The following is a 19824-nucleotide window of genomic DNA, read 5'->3' on the forward strand; positions in this document are numbered from 1 at the left end:
AGGCCGCGACGGTACTGGTTCCTTCCGGTCGTTCCGTCGTCACGGTGCCTTGAGCAGCCATCCGTGACCTTGTGCCGCCATGGTGCACGGCTCTCATAGAGCTCCTTTGTTTATGTGACGCTGCTGTCGGCGGATGACGCTGTCCTGTTGCGGCGGTCGTTTTGCGCCCGTGAGGGAAAAACCGATTGGAATGTCGGTGACGTTCTGCCGACACGACACCTTTGTTGCGTGCCCAAGGCTGTGTATTTTGCGACCCGAAAAACGGCGAGCGCTGTCTTTGAGCGCGGGCTGCGGCGGTGATGTAAGGCGACGGCGCCGCGTCTCGGGAGGGGGCGTCGCGAAAAGAGCCGTCGAAGGCGGGCCGCGCCAGTCACGTGACGCCGGGCGGCCGTCGTCGTCCGGTAGCCCCGTCCGTGTCGACACTCGGACGCTGAAGCCGGCCTCACCTCCGTGACCCCGCCGTGAGTTGCATTGGTTCTCCGGGGTCAGTCATGCGGCTTCGCAAGACGAGGTCGTTCGACATCATTAGAAGGAAATTGTTCGTCCGTCGCTGTCCGGGACTCGGACGGGGAGAGTATTTTGGTTGGGTGTTGAGGCGTGCGGAACCTGTCTTCTTGAGCGCCGTCCTTGGGCAGGGCGGTGAAGCACGCAACCAATCAGAAATTGCGAAACCACGGAAAGCTTCGCTTCAAGTTTCGGCATTTTGCACACATGCCATGGTAACGTGAAAGAAGCAGCAATTAGAACATTTATGGTGCCCGCTTAGTCGGCTCCCGAGACGGGTCGCCGGCTACATTTATGTTTTTCCGTCTTCCACCGGCGTGAGAAACTGCAGCAGCCATGACCTGGGTCTGATGCACCGTCCAATGCGTGTCATAGCGGCCAGCCCGCCCCTGGGTGAGTGGTAGCGCGGGAGACGTGCGACGCTGCCCGTTCCTGCTGACGTATCACCGGCGCCTGCCGGGCTCCCGTCCGCCAGCGACGCGTGACGTCAGCTGGTCGCCGCCTTCCACAAACACACCAGTCACTGGCCGGCCGTGGCGTGCGGCGCCATAAAGCCTGTTCCTGGCATTGTGGCCGCGCCGGCGGTCGCCGCAGTGGCGACGTAAGAATCGCCGGGGAGGAGACCGAGCTGGCGCGGCTCCACGGCCGGAGCCAGCCGAGTGGCCGGCGGCCGGCGCGCTGGAGATGCGTCCGTCCGTGGACTCTGCCCGTGGAGATGCGTCCGTCCGTGGACTCTGCCCAGCTGCGGCCGCGGTCGTCAGCGGCCGGCTCTGGAGCGGCCCCGGCCGGCGGCGGTCCAGGGCGGGGCGCGCCGGCCGACCGGTCTGTACCGGTGAACGCTCCACATCTCACGTGCACCACATCTGCAGCGGCCCCGGACTCCCCACGCCCACTCGTCTCCACTCCTCCGCGCAGATGCACTTCTCCACGTCTCTTGTTTTGTTACGTCTCTGTACAAGTCGCGCGCGTTTGTCAGGTCTTCATATCGCCGATGTTTCTGTATCTCTGTGAAGGTGTCTGGTCCGGCACGCACGTGCACACCTGTCCACAGCTCTCTTCGGTCTCATCAACACATCGGCCGCTGGCCGCAGCCTGACACGCCGTGTGCCGCTCGGCACGTCGGCCGGCGCCGCTGGAACCGGGCCGGCCGGCTGTCATTAGGGGGCGCTCGCCGGGCGCAACGCCCCCGCCGCCGCTCCATCAGCGCCCGCAGCGGGGAGCAGGGCCGGCGGGCGGGCCTGCCACCCGAATCAGGCCAAATCACGGCGGACGGAGGCGCCCCCGCGCACCGACGCCGGCTCCGGCTCCATCGCGGCTCCGGCTTCGGATCCGCTCGCCGTCCAGAGGAGGTCGGGTCCCCGAGGGTCGGGGTGAGGCTCGCTCTCCTCCAGCGGGGAGGCGGCGGGCGCGTGTCGACGCCGGCTCGCCGTGGATGGTCGGACCAGTTTGGTCAGGTGCAGGTGGAGTCAGCGCGAGCAGATGAAGGGATTCGCCGTTCGGCTGCCGCGGCTCTCGACCTCACCCGCTCTGATGCGGGGCTCTGATCTGATCCGATCACGTCATCGGCGCGAGGTCTGTGTGTTGTGCACGGCGGCGGCTGATGCCTGTCGAGATTGCGGACATTGCGGGACGTATGTCAGCTGGATGGCAGCTCAGTGTACCGCGAACAGGTGCAGGCGAACTGGTGGCAGCACCTGGCCAGGAGTGGACGGGTCCACGGCACCTGCTGAGCACGAATCCAAGAGTGCGATGAAAAGTGTGGCTCGTTCACTTTCAAATGACTCCCTGCAACGTTGCGCATCGAATACCAGGGCGCTCGTAAAAGTGGGTGCTACACCAGTTCGCGCTTATGCAGGTATCTGGGTGGCGCGGCCCGTCAACTGAAGCTCCGTGCCCAGTTCTCACCGACTGGTTACTGTTGCCGCTGAGCTGGGAGCCGCAGAGCTCCAGCCGACCGTGCTGGGATGGCGACGCCGCTGACGACCATGGCGTCCGCCGCGCCGCCCCGGCCCCGGCTCGTCGGGAGAATCGCATTCGATCGCGCCGGGATGGCGGCGCCGTTTACCATGGCGCCCGTCGCGCCGGCCCCGCCCCGGCTCCTCCGCCCCGTTGATGCAGCCTGTTGCTGTCCGGCCGGCCCAGAGATATCTTCGCTGCCCGCTCCGTACCACCGGCAGCCAGTCCCGCAGACAGGCCTGATCGTGGCCATCGGGCTCATCGGAACTCCACTCGCGTTGTAATTGGCTGTAAGAACGGATGCGGCTTTCGTGTGGACATCGGCTTCGCGTGGGCAATTTGTAGGGGTTCAGTAACATAATTTTGAGATTTGATTGCTCTGCACAAGCGAGCTGGACCGATGCCTTTCAACCACGCTAGAGGTTGAAATTTTGAGGCGGAAGAAGTGTCGACATTAACGAGTGCGGAGATGGCCAGAACTGCTGATGACCAGAACAGCCTACCATGACAAATATTTCAATACAAATGCAATCACGCTCACAGCATTAAAGCCGCATGAGTCGCGGAAGACATTGACGAGCCGCGCTGAACAGAGCCGCGGCGGTCTCGCCTGACCGGCCGTCGCCGCCGCCAGCGCGATGTCCCGTGGTCGCCGGCGGACCCGGTGCCCCGAGCTGGTGCCGCGCCGGCTGGCCGGCCGGCCGGCGGCCCTGGACCCTTGATCCCGGAGCCGCCGCCGCCGCCGCCGCCGCCGCCGCGTGTTAGCGCCGCGCGTCAGCGGCGGCTCGTAATTGATTTGTCTGTTTACCATCGGCGCGCCGTTCGTCACGTCCGCGGCGATCAGGTGCGGCGGCGGGCGGCGGCTGCGCCCGATTATCGGCGAGGTGCGGCAGGAAAGCGACGGTGATTGGGTGCGCTTCCCACGATCAGGCCGGGTTCGTGCGGGTGAAATTCCTCGCGATGTTGATTGCATGGTTAGCGGAACCAGGCTCGGCGGGCTCGGCCGGATTGAAAGAACAGATCCAGCTGCAGGTGGCCTGATTGAGCACTGAGGTTTGGCACCGGACTAGGCTAGGCGTTGTGTTTGTGCGCCTGCATCCTCGGCAGGCCTCTAGCAGCGTCGAGGCTCTCCGAATCCGGGCGTTCGTCGTATGTCGATGCCAAGCTGTCGGGGACCCCGCCGTCGCGAGCGCGGACCAGGCGCTGTCCGCCCGCCTCCCCGTGGCCGCGGTCAGGCCGGCTGTCGCTCCGCGATACCTGCTGTGCGCCGAGCCGCGCGACAGACTCTGGCGCGGCGTCTGCCCACCGCGGGGCGTGTCCGCCAGACGGCGTCCATCCGTCCGTCCGTCCGTCCTTCGCCGTCCTCCGCAGTGGGCGGCGCCCGCCGCGCCCGCCCCGGCGACGGACGGTGGGGCCCGCTCGGGCGTGTGGCGCAGCGGCCGGCCGGCCGGCGGTGGCGCCGTAAATCGCGCCCGGCCCGCCCCGCCCCGGCTGCAGCGGAGCCGCGGCCGCCCTCTGCACGGGCGGCGGACCTTGCCGGCGGCGCTCCGGCGCCCCGGTCAGCGGTCACGTGACCGGCCGCGCCGCCCGCCGGTCACTGCAGAGATCAAAGGCGCCGCTGCCTCCGCCGCCGTCGTGCCTGTGTTGCGTGCTGCACGGTCCGGCGCGCCGCCGGCGCCGGGGCCTATCAGAGCGGCTGGCCGGCGGCGGCGGGGACGCCGGCGGTGCACGTTGCCGGCCGCCGCCGCCCTGTCTATCCGCGGGTCGTCTCCGGTCGATCGGCGTCAGCCTCAGAGGCGCCGCCGCCGTGTCGGCTGTCCGTCCTGCACGCCGCAGCCGCGCCGGCAGCGCCTGCTACTCGGCAGACATCAGTCGGAGCGGCGCCGGTCGACGGCGGGGCTCCGGACGTCGGCGACCGCCGCCGCCGCCGCCGCCTCCAACTTCCCCTCGGCGCCCAGTGGCCGGCCGTCGTCATGCCGTCCGCTGGGACCGGGCGGCGGCGCGAGGCTGCTGACCGCGCTCTGTGACGCGGTGAGCCCGGCCCTGGCGGGCCGTGACGCCGGTGTTGACCGTGCCGTGCCGCGCGCCGCTCGGCGCACCCGGTGAGAAGGTCACGCCGCCCTGCCGGGGTCACGGGACCGGCGATGACTGGCGCTTCGCGGCTGCTGCGATCGCGGTCCCTCGTCATCAGTTATCATCAATGTCATGTCGTGTCACACGCCGTCAATTGACGCCGTGCTGGCAGCGCGGGCACGCCGTGTCGTCGCGGGTTTCTCCCCGGCCGTGTTCAGTGCTGTTTTACTAATGACGCCGTTCACTTTAAGCGTGGTAATCGGCCGCGCCCACCGCCGCCGCGTGACGCCGATGACGCCACCGGGCATCCGTCACTGACCGGGCGCCGTTTGTCGCAGCTGCCGGGAGAGGCGGCGCTGGGCGGCCCCGGCCAGCGCGAGAGCAAGCACATCAACATCATCGAGGTGGGCGACGAGACGGGCGGCGTGACGGTGACGCACATGTCGGCCGGCGGCCGCGCGCCGCCGCAGCAGCCGGCGCCGCCGCCGCCCGCGCCGACCAGGAGCCGCTCGTCGACGAGCCGGAGGACGACGACGTGAGTGCGCGACGGGACGGGACTGGAACCGGACCGGACCCCCCCGGACCCCCGTGGGAACCGGACCGGGACGGGACGGGACCAGGATCGGGGGCGGCACGGGGACGGGACCGGGACTGGGCTATTTAACTCCCCTACACGTCAGATTCTGTGTCCGGGTCAAGATGGGACCGGGAACAGGACACGGGCATGAACAGAGGGGATGTTGGTGGAAAAGGAGAGGATTACGAATTGGTAGAAAGGGGAGACAGGAATCTGAAAGTGTCCAGGTGTGACAGATTGCGCGACGGGAGTGTGAGAAAGGTGTGAAAGCGGAAGACGGTAGTGTGACAAAATAGCATCGAGGCATGTCTCTAGTTGCCCAAAAGAATTTGTGATGGGTGAATTAAAACCGGGAAGCCGAGGGTAAGGCAGGTGCAGCGCATGTCACGGCTGGGTGAGCACGGCCATGAAAACCCCGGACTCACGCCAAAAAACGTCACAACACCGGCAAATTATCGTAATCTGAAATGGCGTCGAACCGGTGCCAACAAACCGCTAACGTCCCGCACGTCAGAACGGGTGCTCTGTTTGACCTTGAGCGCCGCAGCTGATCCCGGGCGCGACCTCTCGAGCCGCGCCACATCCGGGCTATTTCATTCCCCTGCACGTCACGCTCTCCGTGCATTTGCCGCCATTTGGCGCGCGCCGCCGCGGGACGGCGCGCCGTCTGCCGGCGGACCGGTCGCGCTGCGGCGCCCGGCCGGCCGGGACGCGCCGAGCCGGCCCGCCAGTCCACGCCAGGCGCGTGCATGCGGCCGATTAGACAGCGCCGCCCACGCAAATAGCGCCCGGCCTGGCGGCCGGGAGACCGGTTGGCGCGCGGTGTGGTCAGCCGCGCCGGCGGCCTCCTCAGGATGGGCCAGAGGAGCGAGGTGCTCTGCCGGCCGGTGGTGTGCGCCCCGCCACGCGCAGCAGCGACCGCCGGCTGGTCTGCGCGCGCGCGCGCCGTGCCGCGGCTGAATTATGCAGGTGCTGGGCAGTTCCGACAGGCGGCCGCTGCCGTGCGTCCCCCTTAAAGGGACGGTGGCCTCTGTGCGAGGTGCGATAGGATCGGCCGGCCCGGGAGGTCGCTGCGCGGCCGTCTGGTCTGGCGGGCGCGTCAGGCGGTCAGGGCCGCCGCTGTCTGCCTGGGCTCGTCCTGACGGCTGGGTCAGCCCGGTTCGGTCCTGCCCGACTCGGAGCGAGGAGGCTGGGTTGGGTGGCGCGGGGCCTTACCTGCTCAGCCGGGCATTATCACCAGACCCCCGTGTCCGGGGTCCCGCTCCTCAAGCATTGGGAGCTCCCAGCTGGTCTTGTTATTCAATGCAGAGAGCTGTCGCTGCGGCACATCCCGGGCTGGGAAACTGCACAGTCCGCGATAATGCCGCTTGATCCACGGCTAGCCCGTGTGTTTGCATTGAACTTACGAGTTGCAAAGGACTGCATAATGGCATCCAAGTAGGTCAGCATGTTTCAAAAGAGCCCTTGGGATTCACCGGTTATTGATGTTATGCATGTTCACTGCTCAGCTCAAGCTGAGTTCAGCTGCAGCTCAGCGTCGAGGTTTCGTTCCCAGCTGGGTGTGTATCCGTGAAGCGAGGTGGATCCCATCAACGGGCGTCGCATCAGCCGGCGCGGGTGTTGGAGAGCGTGCCGGCAGTGCCGGCAGGCCCAGTTTCAGCGCCGGGCTGTGTGTCAGCATGCGCTGCCGCACCGGTGGGGCCTCTGCTGTGTGCGTGTCTGTGTATGCGGGTACCGCTGACGGTGTGCTGTCACCGTGTGTGTGTGCTGACCTAACCTGACCTAAGCTGACCGCTCCCCGTCCCGCCCCGCCCCGTCAGGAACCGCCGTCCGTGCCACTCCGCGCCGGCCGACGTGTGTGTGCTGACCTGACCTGACCTGACCTGACCGCGCCCCGCCCCGCCCCGCCAGGAGCCGCCGGCCGTGCCACTCCGCGCCGGCCGCCGTGTGTATGCTGACCTGACCTGACCTGAGCTGACCGCGCCCGTCCCGCCCCGCCAGGAGCCGCCGGCCGTGCCGCTCCGCGCCGGCCGCCGTGTGGCCGTCGAGTACCGCGACTCCGCCTACGAGTCGCACCGCGTCTCTCAGCTGACCGGCATGGCGCTCGACAACTTCCGCATGATCGCCGTGCTCGGCCGCGGACACTTCGGCAAGGTGCGTGCCGTCGCCGCGCGCCGCTCGGCCGCGCCCGCCGGGGGCGGCCTGGAGCATGCTTGACGTGTTGAGCGCACTGGGGGGGGGGGGGGGGGGGGGGGGGGGAGTCGCAGGCTTTGTGGTGCTAGCTAATCATGCGAGACTGCCTGCCAAGATAGGAGGGCTGCCACGAGACGATCGCGTTGTAATTATGAGCTCTGTGTGGTTTCACTGATGCATATTCATGAGTTGAAATGTTATCGACGCGCCGATTCCGGCAGCTCGAGCGCGGTTGGTTGGTGATCGTAGGCACTGTCTGTGATGTGCCGCGGTCGGGGCGCCAGAGAGTCATTTACACGCGGTCCCAGCCGTCGTGCCACGTCGGAACCTGGCCGGCACGCACCTCCGGCCGGCGCCGCAGTGGCCACGCGCGGGTACAGCGCGCCCGGCCACGACCGCCGCTGACCGGCGCGCCCTCTGTCGGCCAGGTGATCCTCACCCAGTACCGGAACACGGGCGAGTACTACGCCATCAAGGCGCTGAAGAAGGCCGACATCATCTCGCGGGACGAGGTCGAGTCGCTGCTGGCCGAGAAGCGCATCTTCGAGGCGGCCAACTCAGTGCGCCACCCGTTCTTGGTCAACCTCTTCAGCTGCTTCCAGACGGAGGTCAGTGTGGCGCCCTTCTGGCGGCGGGTGGGGTGAGGTGGTGGCTGCGGCCCTTCAAGAGCTGGCCCGCCTGGCGCCTGGCGCCAGGCGGGCCAGCTCTTCACAGCTTCGGTGGGAGCTGGCGCGGCGGGTCCAACGAGCTGCCGGCGGCGACCGCGGGAGAGGCGTGACGTCATGGCCGCCGGCTGGCAGGTCCGTCCTCCGACACTGCCGTCCTCACGCCGCCTCTCGGCCGCGCCGGGGCTCGCCCCCGTCGCGCCGTCACCGCTCGCTCGGCTGCGAGGCGCCGCCGGCCGGCGCGGCCGTCAGCGGCTATCGCTGCTGGCATCGCGGCCGGGCGGGCGACTGTGCGCGCGCGCGCGCGCGCGCGCTGATCCGGCTTAGGCCCGCCGCCTCCGACGGCCCGACTCGGAGCCGGACGCGCGCGGCGGGGCCTCGCTAAAGCCTTGCGCCCCCGGCAGACGTACGCGCTGGGGCGGCTCCAGTCAGCGGTCCGGGGATGGTGTCGGTCCCACCCGGCGCTGGTCAGGGATGGGCTGGTCAGAGATGCACTGGTCAGAGATGCACTGGTCAGGGACCTGCTGGTCAGGGACCTGCTGGTCAAGGGCGAGCTGGTCGGGGACCTGCTGGTCAGCGGCTTGATAATACGGCAGTTGGCTAGTGTAGTGCAATCTTATGCCGCTCTCCCTCATTTGCTCGATCCCTCACTCGATCGTGTGCCACACTTCCTGAAATTGTGTGCCTTGTTATGGAGCTTCGTTTCCGTGATATTGGCGCCCACCCTAGCAATTTTGAGTGATAAGGAGGTCCCTTATCGTGGCTGGGTCACCTGTGTTTTGTGATGGAGTCCGCTGGCTGGCGGCACGCTCCGGCAGGAGCAGCGCGGCTGCATTTGTTTTCCTCAGGCCGTGTTAGTTTGTAACTTACGCGTATTTGTTATCATTTCGTCATTCGTGTGTGTTTGGTGCTGGGGAGTGGGCTGACGCGGCTGATCGCGCCGGCAGAGCCACGTGTGTTTTGTGATGGAGTACGCGGCCGGCGGGGACCTGATGATGCACATCCACTCGGACGTGTTCTCTGAGCCGCGGGCCGTCTTCTACGCCGCCTGTGTGGTGCTCGGTCTGCAGTACCTGCACGAGAACAAGATCATCTACCGGTGAGTGGACCCCAACCCCCGGGCTTTAGGCGCGCGGCAGAGCGGCCAGGCCGACTCGGCTTGCCCACCGACTGTCTCCTCCCGAAGCTCCCATGTAAGCGCTTGTTTTCTTCCCTGCGATGTTTCCTCACAATGTGAGAAATCAGGCCGCCGGCGCAGCTGCGTTGGAGCAGCGGTAGTGCTCCTCCCCGTGTGAGAGATGTAACAAAAATTCGAATGCGATTTGTGGAGAAAAAAATGCAATGCCCCCCCCCCCCCCTCTACCATTTTGTTGAGGTTCCTTCGACCGGGTCCTTCCGAGCCGGGCATCCCCTGGCTGGGGAAGGCTCAGGAGGGCTGCCCTGACTCGGGAAGGCTCAGGAGAGCTGCCCTGGCTTGGGACGGCGGCGGCGAGCGACACGCGACCGGCGGCGGCTGGCCGGTCTGGTTATGGTGCGGTCCGTCGGCGCCGGCCCTGCCTGGTGCCGGTGCGGCGCAGACGGCGCGCGATTAGCGCACGGGACGTCCTCGGACGCGTGGCATGCGCGTAATCCCCGCGCTGTCAGGGCCGCGCCGACCATTAGGGCTCGGTCGGCCGCACGGCGAGTTTGGGGATTTTCGGTGGAGGATGTCGGTGCGCCGTGCGGTGTGTGGCAGCTGCGAACAGAAATGGGTATGTCGTGGTCAGCTGGAACCATGCGTGATCGTGTTCCGTACCGTCACGTTGTGCGTGGGGCCAAAGAGCTCTACCGCACTCTGGAGCCTTCTGTTGTTTGAACTGATTCACGACACAAGCTCTTCTGCTGTTCACGAACTGTACGAAGGCCTGCTGTGTACGATGAGAACTGTCCGATTGGACAAGGTCCGGTTGAGGGGTGTCTCGTGCGCGGCTGGGAACACGTGTGCCCCAGCTGCTACCGGAGTAGCTGAGTATTCGCTTCCACCGCCTGACACCGTCTACCTTCCGGCCCTCAGGGACCTGAAGCTGGACAACCTGCTGCTGGACACGGACGGCTACGTGAAGATCGCCGACTTTGGCCTCTGCAAGGAGGGCATGGGCTACGGCGACCGCACAGGCACCTTCTGCGGCACGCCCGAGTTCCTGGCGCCCGAGGTGCTCACCGAGCAGACGTACACGCGCGCCGTCGACTGGTGGGGCCTGGGCGTGCTCATCTTCGAGATGCTGGTGGGCGAGTCGCCGTTCCCCGGCGACGACGAGGAGGAGGTGTTCGACAGCATCGTCAACGACGAGCTGCGCTACCCGCGCTTCCTGTCGCTACAGGCCATCGCCATCATGCGTCGGGTGAGTGGCGTCCGCCGGAACTGGCGTTTGCACCGGTGACCGATAGGTGGCGTCACTCGTTTGCCGTTGGCTTCGGCCGGCGGGTTTGTGTGAGCAATGACTTGAAGGAGCCTATTTGTGAATTCACTCGTGGTTGTCCTCACGTCCTTATATAACTGCATACAAACAAAAACGATAATCGAGGCGCTTGAAAAAGAGGAGTGAGATTGTCCTTTTTCATTGTTTTCCATCCGAGTTCCCTATCGGTTTTGAGCAGTTCTGTTCATCCAGCAAACTCCGCTGATTTAGCATCGACGTGTCAGTCGGCCTCGCCCGTCCGTTTCGCATTCCTCGTGAAGCGAGCAGCATGGCGTGACCTCCCTCGGTGCCGGCGGCCGCCCGTTCTGACGTGCTTCCCCGCCGCCGCCAGCTGCTGAGGAAGAACCCGGAGAGGCGTCTGGGCGCCAGCGAGCGCGACGCCGAAGACGTGAAGAAGCAAACCTTCTTCAGCGGCGTCGGCTGGGAGGAGCTGCTGGCCCGCCGGGTGCGGCCACCCTTCGTGCCAACCATTGTGAGTGGCGATGGGGGAGGGGAGGCTGAATCTCGTGCCATGGGAGGGGACTGTGTGTTCTTTGTGGGGGAATGAGGGGGGGGGGAGTGTATGAGAGAAGAGTTTGGACGCGTGGCTCTTTGTCTTTCTCGCCTGTCACTAGGTCCTGCAAATGATCCGTAGAAGCGTTATGCTGCCACGCAACAGTCGGCGTTGGCGCGCATTGATCAGCCGTTTTAAGGACTGATGTGCCGATCCGTCGCTGCGGAGAGGGCTTCGCGTCGTAGAACAGTTGACCTCTGACACCTCTACCGCCGCCGCCAGAAAACGCTGGAGGACGTGTCGAACTTTGACGAGGAGTTCACGTCAGAGCGTGCCGTGCTGACGCCGCCCAAGGAGCAGCGACCGCTGACGGCGCCCGACCAGCTCCTCTTCAGGGACTTCACGTACATGGCCGACTGGTGCTAGCTGCGCCGCGCGCGGCCCCGCACGCTCAAGCAGTCCGCCAGCTCCCTCCCCGAGCCCCTGCCCCCCCCCCCCCCCGCCCCCGCCACCCCCACTATACCATGTGCTTGTTAATGCTGTCTATTTTGTGTTGTGTAATACAGCTATTAACTGGTGTTATCGCTTGCGTGACGCGCGCGCGTGTGCGGTGTGACGCGCGAGGCGCCCCCGCCGCGCCCCGCCCGCCGCACTCCACGGAAGCGGCTGGCGGCGGCGTTCGGCCGGTGCGAAGTCTTACAGGCAGCATAGAGTGAGAGCGAGGTAGTGCGCGCGGCTTCCGCGCGGAGCGCCGGCGACGGCGCGCGGTCGCAACCAGGTGCCTTGCGCGGCCGGCGCGCGGCGCGCCGCCGTTTTGTAATGCGTGCGCCGCTCGCCGCGCGGTGGATGGTCACGCGCCGCGTCGCCAACGAAATTTGTTACCATCCGCATTGTTTTGTATCGGCGCTTCGACGGCAATGGCTAGGGTTTGACTTCATTTTGTAAAATAAAAGTGCGATAAAATGACGAGGTGTTTGGATGGTTTTGTGAGGGGAGTGTGAGCTCGCGCTATGGCTCCCAGTCGCAGCACGGTGAGAGCAGCGTTGGTGAATCCGGTAAGTTTTGGAGTGTTCAGTTGCGCGGGTGCTTATGGTGCGTGGCTTGTGGTGAACACCAGCCGTATGTCGTCTTTGCTATCTACTGAAGCATCGGGGCAGGTCTGGCTGAATCGGTGCTGAACACGTGTACCGTAAGCAGTCCCGTACAGGGTTGCAAGGAATGGCGAAGTTTGTCGGTGGCATTCCGATTTACTGCGGAATGGAAGACCAGAAAGTCGCGTGCCCAGATTTGTATTTATCTTTTAACCCACGGTCACTGGATCTCTGTGACGTCCTCACGGCGGGGCTGTCAGATAAACTTTGAGGAGCCCTGCCTCAATCTGTACGAGTTGGTGTGTTTGTCTTAGCTCTCCAGTAGCCCATCACAAATTCAACCACAGTTTGTACTGGGTGCCAAGGGACGATGGCAGTCGGCGCGCCAAAAACCCCGATAAACAGCAGCTTTGTTAAATTGGGGAGTAAGGCGAGGCGGTAGGGCGCGTACTGAAGCCACAATCATGCATTACACCTGTATATTTTGGAGTAGCCAATCGGATGGGCTCAGCTGGTGGATGAGCCTTTCCTGGAAAAACACTACATTGTAAACGGTGACGATAAGACTAAAAAATATCATTGCGATGTTCCCAATGCGACAAGATGTCCGAGAATTACGTGGACTCTCCTAGCTGACAAATGTCGGCAAGTGAAATGTAGTTGCCGTCAAGTTACGCCACGCGGGGACGGGTCCAGGATTTCGTCAGAGGGGAGGGGGACTAGCATTGTGGAGTTCCAAAGTTTGGGGTCTTTTCAAAAAGAACCTCGCATTTTAGTCTTTAAATCTTGAACTTCTAAGCTATTTTTATATCGAACTCATTTTACTGTGCGCAGCCCTATACCACTAAGTACGCTGTGTATGCACATACAGGTAGCTTATTCATTTTCCCCAGATCGTGGGAAATCCTGTCATTTTGAGGCTAAGTTTTTTGGAAAAAATATGGCAAGATCAACTAAGGTTGATTGCTAAATACCCTGAAACAAAGCACGAAAGTATTCCTAGCTTATTTACGGCTAGCTGGCTGGTCGACGTAATCAGCTCATCGCTGATTACTACTGCAAAACTTGCTCTGGTATGGAGGAGCGCCAAATACTTACCCATCGAACGTGCGTTTAAGCGTGATGCACACGCATGGCATGCGTCAAAAGTTCCATAACCAGTGGAAAGGACACCCGACGTCAGCGGGCGGACTCTTAAAAGCCGGCATATGACGCAGACACGCAAGTGCTCCGAAACGGCTCATCTGATGGCCTTGAAACCTTAATCGATCGATTCCGTGCAGTGAGGTGAGTCATGGGGAGCCACTAGCAAAGCCTGACCTGAGGTCAAACACCTCGAAAACGCGGGGAAAGGAAAAGTTTTACATGCAAATGCAGACAACTCAGATATGAGCCTGCTGCACCGGTCGCTGTGAAACCTTCACTATTGGATGCGCCATACCTGATTCCCTCTTGCAATCTCAAATTTGGTGACCCTAGGTCAGGTCGAAAGTCGTCAAATTTCGTGAGGTCGACGTTCTTGCTTACAGACAACTTATAGCTCAGAACCTACCGAACCGATTGCTACCAAGCCTTCACCATTGAATGCACCACACCCGATTCCCTCTTGCAGTTTCCAATTTTGGTAACCCTAGGTCAGTTTAAGCGTCGATTATCATTTATTCCCACTTAGTGTAATTTAGGCACTATTGCTCCGATCATCTCCAAACCTTTACCGCTCGACGAGAGCTTAACAGCACCTACACTTCGACACCTAGCAGCTGCAATGTATGATTTCAAGCCATACGCTATTGCTGTTTTGTGATAGCAAAGCGCGCGGGCATTTTGAGCCTTTTTGTGGTCGTGCACATTACAGCAATAGAATTTCAACATATGTTGTGCTAAAGCCGTGGACAGAGACGCGGCGGCCGGCGCGGGCCCGGCCGGGACCGCTGCGCACGCGGGGAGGGGCGAACTTTCCCGCCGCCGCCCCCGTCATCGGCCCTGGCTTCATGCGGAAGCTGGGTAGCGTAACGGGTGATGCTGGCGGTGACATCGAGAGCTCCATGTCGGAGGGCAAGTAGCTCATCTTCAAGCGTTTCTGTGTGTGTGAGAGAGGCGGTGCGCTGGCACCGCGGCGGCTCGCCAGCACCGTCTGAGGAGCGGCGGCTGCGGCGACTGGCGGCTGGCGAGCATCGCCACGCCTGAATCGCTGCGATGTCCGCCGACACCGGCCAGCTGGCTGGCGCGATGGAGCGGCGTGCGTTCGTCGGGGGGTCGAGCCTCTCTGGAGCAGACTCGCCGCGGCTGGTGGCTGAGACTCGCGACGCTCGGCTCAGCGGTGCCGCTGCACCTCGCACCGGGGCTCGCAGCGTGGCCAAATCATCCGGCCGCGCGCCTCTGGAGCTCAGAAACGCCATCTGGCGTCCAGCTTCACAGCTCAGCGCCCATGTCACCTCAGCTCGGCGGAGCTGTGCGCTACTGTCGCCGTTGGGAGCTGCGTTCGCAGCGCACGCACAGGCTGCCTCAGAACCCGTCGACAGGGTTGCGCTGTTCCTGGATGTTGGGCGAGGAATGGCCCCCGACGTCAATATGGCCGCCGACGTGGACGACGCTACTGCCATTGGAGAGCTTGCGATGTGAGGATCGAAACTCACTCCAGACCAGTCGCACAGTTTGTGGCGGCTTCGCAAAGCACGGCATGCTTCAATGTTTCCCTGCTCACAAAGTAAGAGGTCTTCTGCAGTTCTCTAGCATTGTGTCGGTCTAGATATGTGGAGATGCAGTTGCCGTGGCGTTTGCTGCTTCCTATCACTGCGATGCGATGTTTTGTCAGCTTTGGTCAGTGCTTTTGATCGATCCGCGCAGGGCGCCGAGCGCTGCGTTTGCGTGTGTGTGCGTGGGTGCGTGTGCGCATGTGTGTGCGTGTGTTTTAATTTTGTTCATTTCTTCGTGTGCAATACATTTTTCTCGCTCCTGAAGGCATCATATTGCAGTGATTTTAAATAGTTTAATGCCTATGCTACTGCATTAAAAGAGAGTGCCTGGTGGCTGTGGTCCTACATTCCTACATTCCGTATTCTGTCCCAGCACAGGTGTCGTGCCATGAGGAAGCCGACGCCCCACAGGCACCATTTATACAAATGCAACATCACGCCTAGGACGCTCATTGCAAGCCAACTTACTGCTGCTGCTACTACTAACTAACTAACTAACTAACTAACTAACTGCTGCTAACAAGCTAACTAACTGCTAAGAAACTGCCAACTAAATCCGTCGATGTCGCTTCCGAACTATCACTCAGCAGCAGAACCATTGGTTCCAGCCACTGACGCTGACTGCTGCCGTGTGGGTGGGTGGTAAGGTAGAATATTGTATTGCACGGAACATAATTGGGTTATTCCCCCCAAAATGGGCTATTCTCAGACCCTCGTTAACCTTCATGGTCGTAGTACAGGTTGTGCGTGTACCGAGTATAGCGCACGAGTAGTAGTATCTAGACCGAACGGTAGATGGCAGAGCGTCTCGCGGAGCACAGAAATACAGTCTAGTTCCGACCGCCGACTCGTGTGCACCTTCGCGGATACAGACTCGAACACAGGTTACATGTGACAGAAATACTAGGCCACCCTACCACCCATCTCTTACACACACCATACACGACTCACGTCTACTGAGGTCAATTTTGCCAAATTATGTTGCGAATCCTATTTTCAAACTGACGCTTTGAGTTATAGGATAGATGTTACGTGAAGGCTCGTTGGGCGTACTGCTGCACTGCACGATGCTAGATCCTCTCTTTCCGTGGTTGTTTTTCCTACGACGCAGGTTCAGATGTCGTGACTGCCTCTTGTCTCGGACCACGCGGTTACGGTTGTATACTAGCGCAAAGCGCGCCACGGCAGGCTTCCCAGTCATCGGAGCGCTGTACGCCAGACAGCAATCAAGGTTAGACATAAACGCATGTGAGGACAGCCAGCCTGACTGATTGAGTACATCCGATATGTGGTTACATTTTCGTTGGCCTGGGATGACCATGGCAGTGAATCTGAGTACCGTCTGCAATTTTGAGATGTTCGAGCGACTTGCACTATCATACACCTGGTCACATATACATACACCTACACATATGTAACATGGGACGAATCAGGGCATCGATGATCCTAGGTAACTCGACTGAAGCAAGTGCGTGCTTAGCGTGTATAATGCTTATTAAAATGTTCATACATCCGTTTGCCACCTGATCTATGTGACAGCTGTATGACAGATATGGGTCCATCACGATTCCTAAGCTTCGCACAGCCTCTGAACACCGTAACACCTAATAAATGGGCACTATGGACGCATACCTGCGCTCGGATTCGGCTGAGCTGTGGACGATCACCAAACGACAGCATCTCGATTTTGGCGGCATTTACCTTCATCCCGTGCGCTACGTTCAGCACTGCCTCCAGCGACTGCTGCATCTCCGCTAATCCGACCCAAGGGCCTGTCATAACCAGCTGGGCGTCGTCAGCGCACCGGGCCATTGTGACAGGAAACCGCTTATGTGTGCTGGGATGAAGCGCGCGGTGTGGTCGCTGAATATGCTTTGCAGCAATTTTCTAAGACAAAAAATGTCTGTCAATGAAAAAATTGAAAGGCGCCAATGGCGATACTTTTTTTCTTTGATAGCGTGTAATCCCCCGTTACACGCTGTGCGTGTCTCTACAAGTAATTTTGGATCCAACCTGTAGATGTTTGGAGCTGCCGCGGCTTTGTCATCAGCAGTGAGTGATCCCCTACGTCGGAACGGCGACCCAAGTCGAGCAAAGTCAGAAGGGTCGCTCCTGACCGGCCCGTGCCTCGTAAAACCTCACCGGAGACCGATAAAACCGCCACGCGAGTTGAGTGAGTTTCCGTGATGCCATGCTGGTCCGAAATGAAAGCATGGCTGGGACGATAGTGACTGGCCGAAAATTGGAAGCCTTCGATCGATTGTTCTTTTTGCAAATAGGAATAATGGTGGCGCAGTTCCCGCAGGAGGGCACCGTTTCTGTGGTAAGATTAGTTTTAATGACCTGAATTACGGTTGTTCCGATGTCTTGGAAATGGAGCCTTAGAGTGTCCACAGGTATGTCGCCATTTACACCGGAGTCTTTGTTCGGCATAAAGAATAAGATATGTCGCAGCTGTTTCAGAGTTACAGGGGTGAAAATATCCCGCGCCCGGCCGGGAGAGGTTGACTTGGTTGACTGTGTGTTCAATCATTCTCTGATGAGGATGGCTTCGAGGCTTTGTAAACGGCGTTTGTTTGAATATGATTGTTGAACCTGTGGTTTCTCAGTTAGGCCAGAGCTTAGGAATTTCGTACTGAGTTTTGCGCATATGTTGGTTTGGCGCTCCCTCCTGCGGGTGCATTGCTATGCGTCGTAATAGAGATATCAAACAACAAAGGCTTGAACTCGAACAATCGAGCAAACGCGTAAGAAAGTGATGATGAAATGCACATTGCACCCTGCGTTTTAAAAACTTGAGTATAGATGGATAGATAGATAGATAGATAGAAGATAGAGAGATAGAGAAGAGAGAGAGAGGAGAGAGACCAGAGAGAGAAGAGAGAGAGGAGAGAGAGGAGAGAGAGAGAGAATGAGCAGAGAGAGAGAGAGAGAAGAGAGGGAGACGAGAGAGGAGAGAGAGAGAGAGAGAGAGAGAGAGAGAGATATATATATATATATATAAATATATATATATATTATATTTATATATATATATATATATATATATATATATATGTGCGTGTGTGTGTGTACGTGTGTGTGTGTGTGTACGTGTGTGTGTGTGTGTGTGTGTGTGTGTGTGTGTGTGTGTGTGTGTGTGTGTGTGTGTGTGTGTGTGTGTGTGTGTGCGTGTGCGTGTGCGTGTGATCCCCTCATAGCCTACTCCCACTTACTGGCAAGGCAGATGAAAATAACGCGTCTGCCAAGGGATATCGTAATGCTTAACGTCATAAAGCTGGAGCATTGGGGTCGACGGGAATGTGCGACAGGTTTTTTTTGCTGTTACGCCTGCGCGGCAGGTGCAGCTCTATGTACTCGTGGGCCTCCGACATTGTTATTTAGCTTGCTTTTATCAGGCTTGTTTTGAATAGCATAGGTTTCCTCATATGACATGCGATCTAGGTCCATGATCTTTAATCCATTGCGGGTGTATAGACATAGGGGCGCAGCCAGAATTTACGATGGTGAGGCTACCATGATTTAGGAAGACAGGGAGCTCATTTTTCAACGAGCGAGTCCTGGACCCATCGACAGCACTCACGCACAACGAACGGAACAACGGGCCCCACAATCGCTCATAGATACAGTTCCTAGCTTATCAATGAGCTATCGATGCTGGTTTGACCTGGTGCCTTAAACGATTGTTTCACATGCGCACAGTATATATTCACTCAGCTATTTGCTGGTCCTGCTACTTAACTATGGTTGTGGGCCCGCTGGCAGCGACTGCACCGATTGCCTCTCTTGACTGGGTCTGCTGCGGGAGCTCACGGCATGGAGTGGTGATACCGGCGCCCTCAATACACTGAACTACGTGAACACTTTTCGTGGTGGCTTTCCCGTGCAAGAAAGCTTCTGAACTCGGTAAACGGAGTTGTCTCTGAAGTGCTGTAGCGATGCCTCTATGAAAAGTACAAAATAAACCCTATCGTGCACATGTTTTGTTGTTGTGTTTGTACAATGTGTTCCTGAAAAGATCTGGTGACGCTTGCTGCTTGACAAACACTTCGTTTTGCCGCCTGGCTGCGTAATACCAATGAGGACGTCCTGTTGGGGGGGGGGGGGGGGGGGTTAGCACTCAATTTCGTTCGTTTGACAACACAAATTCGAGTCGTGAGTGGCACAGAAAGGTTGAATTAAATGACCGACGGACATTCTAGATAGCAATGAATGCAAGTAAGTTGCGTGAGCGAGGAGCGAGGCCGGGGACCTAAATAGTCAAGTCTGCTAAAAAAAAAACACCGTTCACAAAAGAATTGGGTATGATGGATGAAATCAGCAGGATTGTCACGCCAAAAGCTTTAAACGGAAAAAGGGAGGAGGCCATTTAAATTACGGGTGTCTCGGGAAAATTCTCTTAATCAAATGACATACCGAAAAAAACTCGGGAAACATTGTCTTCTCTCTAAACTCACCAAGAAGAGTTCCAATCGAGATCCAGGCCACTGGTAAGGACGGTGCCAGCAATTTTTGAAAGGGGGGAGGGGCTAATCATCTGAGCGGCTATCATCCCCTTTCCCTCCTTACCAGGGGTGGGACTTTGTATCTCTTTGGGGGTCATGCCCCCACACACACCAGACAAGATTGCGTACCAATGAGGAACAGCTCTAGATGCATATCTAGCATAGCAGCCATGGCATTTGCATGAAGAGCGATACCAACCTCCATGTTTACCCCCTCCTCCCTCCACCCCGGTCATCGGGCTTGCTTTCCAGGAAAAGTTCCTGAAGTTCGCCCCGAGCTTAGCCCCCCCCCCCCCACACACTTTTTGAAAGGTTCCTACACCTATCTCCCAACGTGGTAGGAGGTCCGTTGCTCCATATCGGCAGATATTTTGTTATCGCAGTTGAGTAGCTTTCCCAGCGCAGACCCCAGCCCCACTCGTTTTGTGAAACTTCGCTCTTATTTCGCTTGCGTTGTGGCTTAGGCTGTGAGTTAGCTGTAACAAATTATAAATTAGTACTCGAAGTTATTGATTCTGTTGGACAACGTGACGCATGTTAGGCATTTGTCAAGAGTCATATGACGTCACTTCATTTGTTGTTATTGTTTATCACAATCCGTCTACACTAGTT

The 19824-nt window shown here is 59.8% G+C and overlaps 1 protein-coding gene across 1 annotated transcript in view; it reads left to right on the forward strand.

Moving 5' to 3' along the window:
* LOC119095112 (serine/threonine-protein kinase N2) overlaps positions 1 to 11346 on the forward strand; it is a 129428-nt gene extending 118082 nt beyond the window's left edge. The window contains exons 15-23 of the mRNA XM_037217999.1: positions 4872 to 5002; positions 5964 to 6000; positions 7160 to 7264; positions 7732 to 7911; positions 8373 to 8540; positions 8916 to 9067; positions 10022 to 10349; positions 10759 to 10899; positions 11203 to 11346. Of these exons, the coding sequence (XP_037073894.1) occupies positions 4872 to 5002; positions 5964 to 6000; positions 7160 to 7264; positions 7732 to 7911; positions 8373 to 8540; positions 8916 to 9067; positions 10022 to 10349; positions 10759 to 10899; positions 11203 to 11346 (1386 nt within the window). The remainder of the gene's footprint in view (positions 1 to 4871; positions 5003 to 5963; positions 6001 to 7159; positions 7265 to 7731; positions 7912 to 8372; positions 8541 to 8915; positions 9068 to 10021; positions 10350 to 10758; positions 10900 to 11202) is intronic.
* The last annotated feature ends 8478 nt before the right edge of the window (positions 11347 to 19824 follow it).

This window comes from Pollicipes pollicipes, unplaced genomic scaffold, assembly GCF_011947565.3.
Source record: "Pollicipes pollicipes isolate AB1234 unplaced genomic scaffold, Ppol_2.1 Scaffold_4219;HRSCAF=4965_pilon_pilon_pilon, whole genome shotgun sequence".
Lineage (NCBI taxonomy): Eukaryota > Metazoa > Arthropoda > Thecostraca > Pollicipedomorpha > Pollicipedidae > Pollicipes > Pollicipes pollicipes.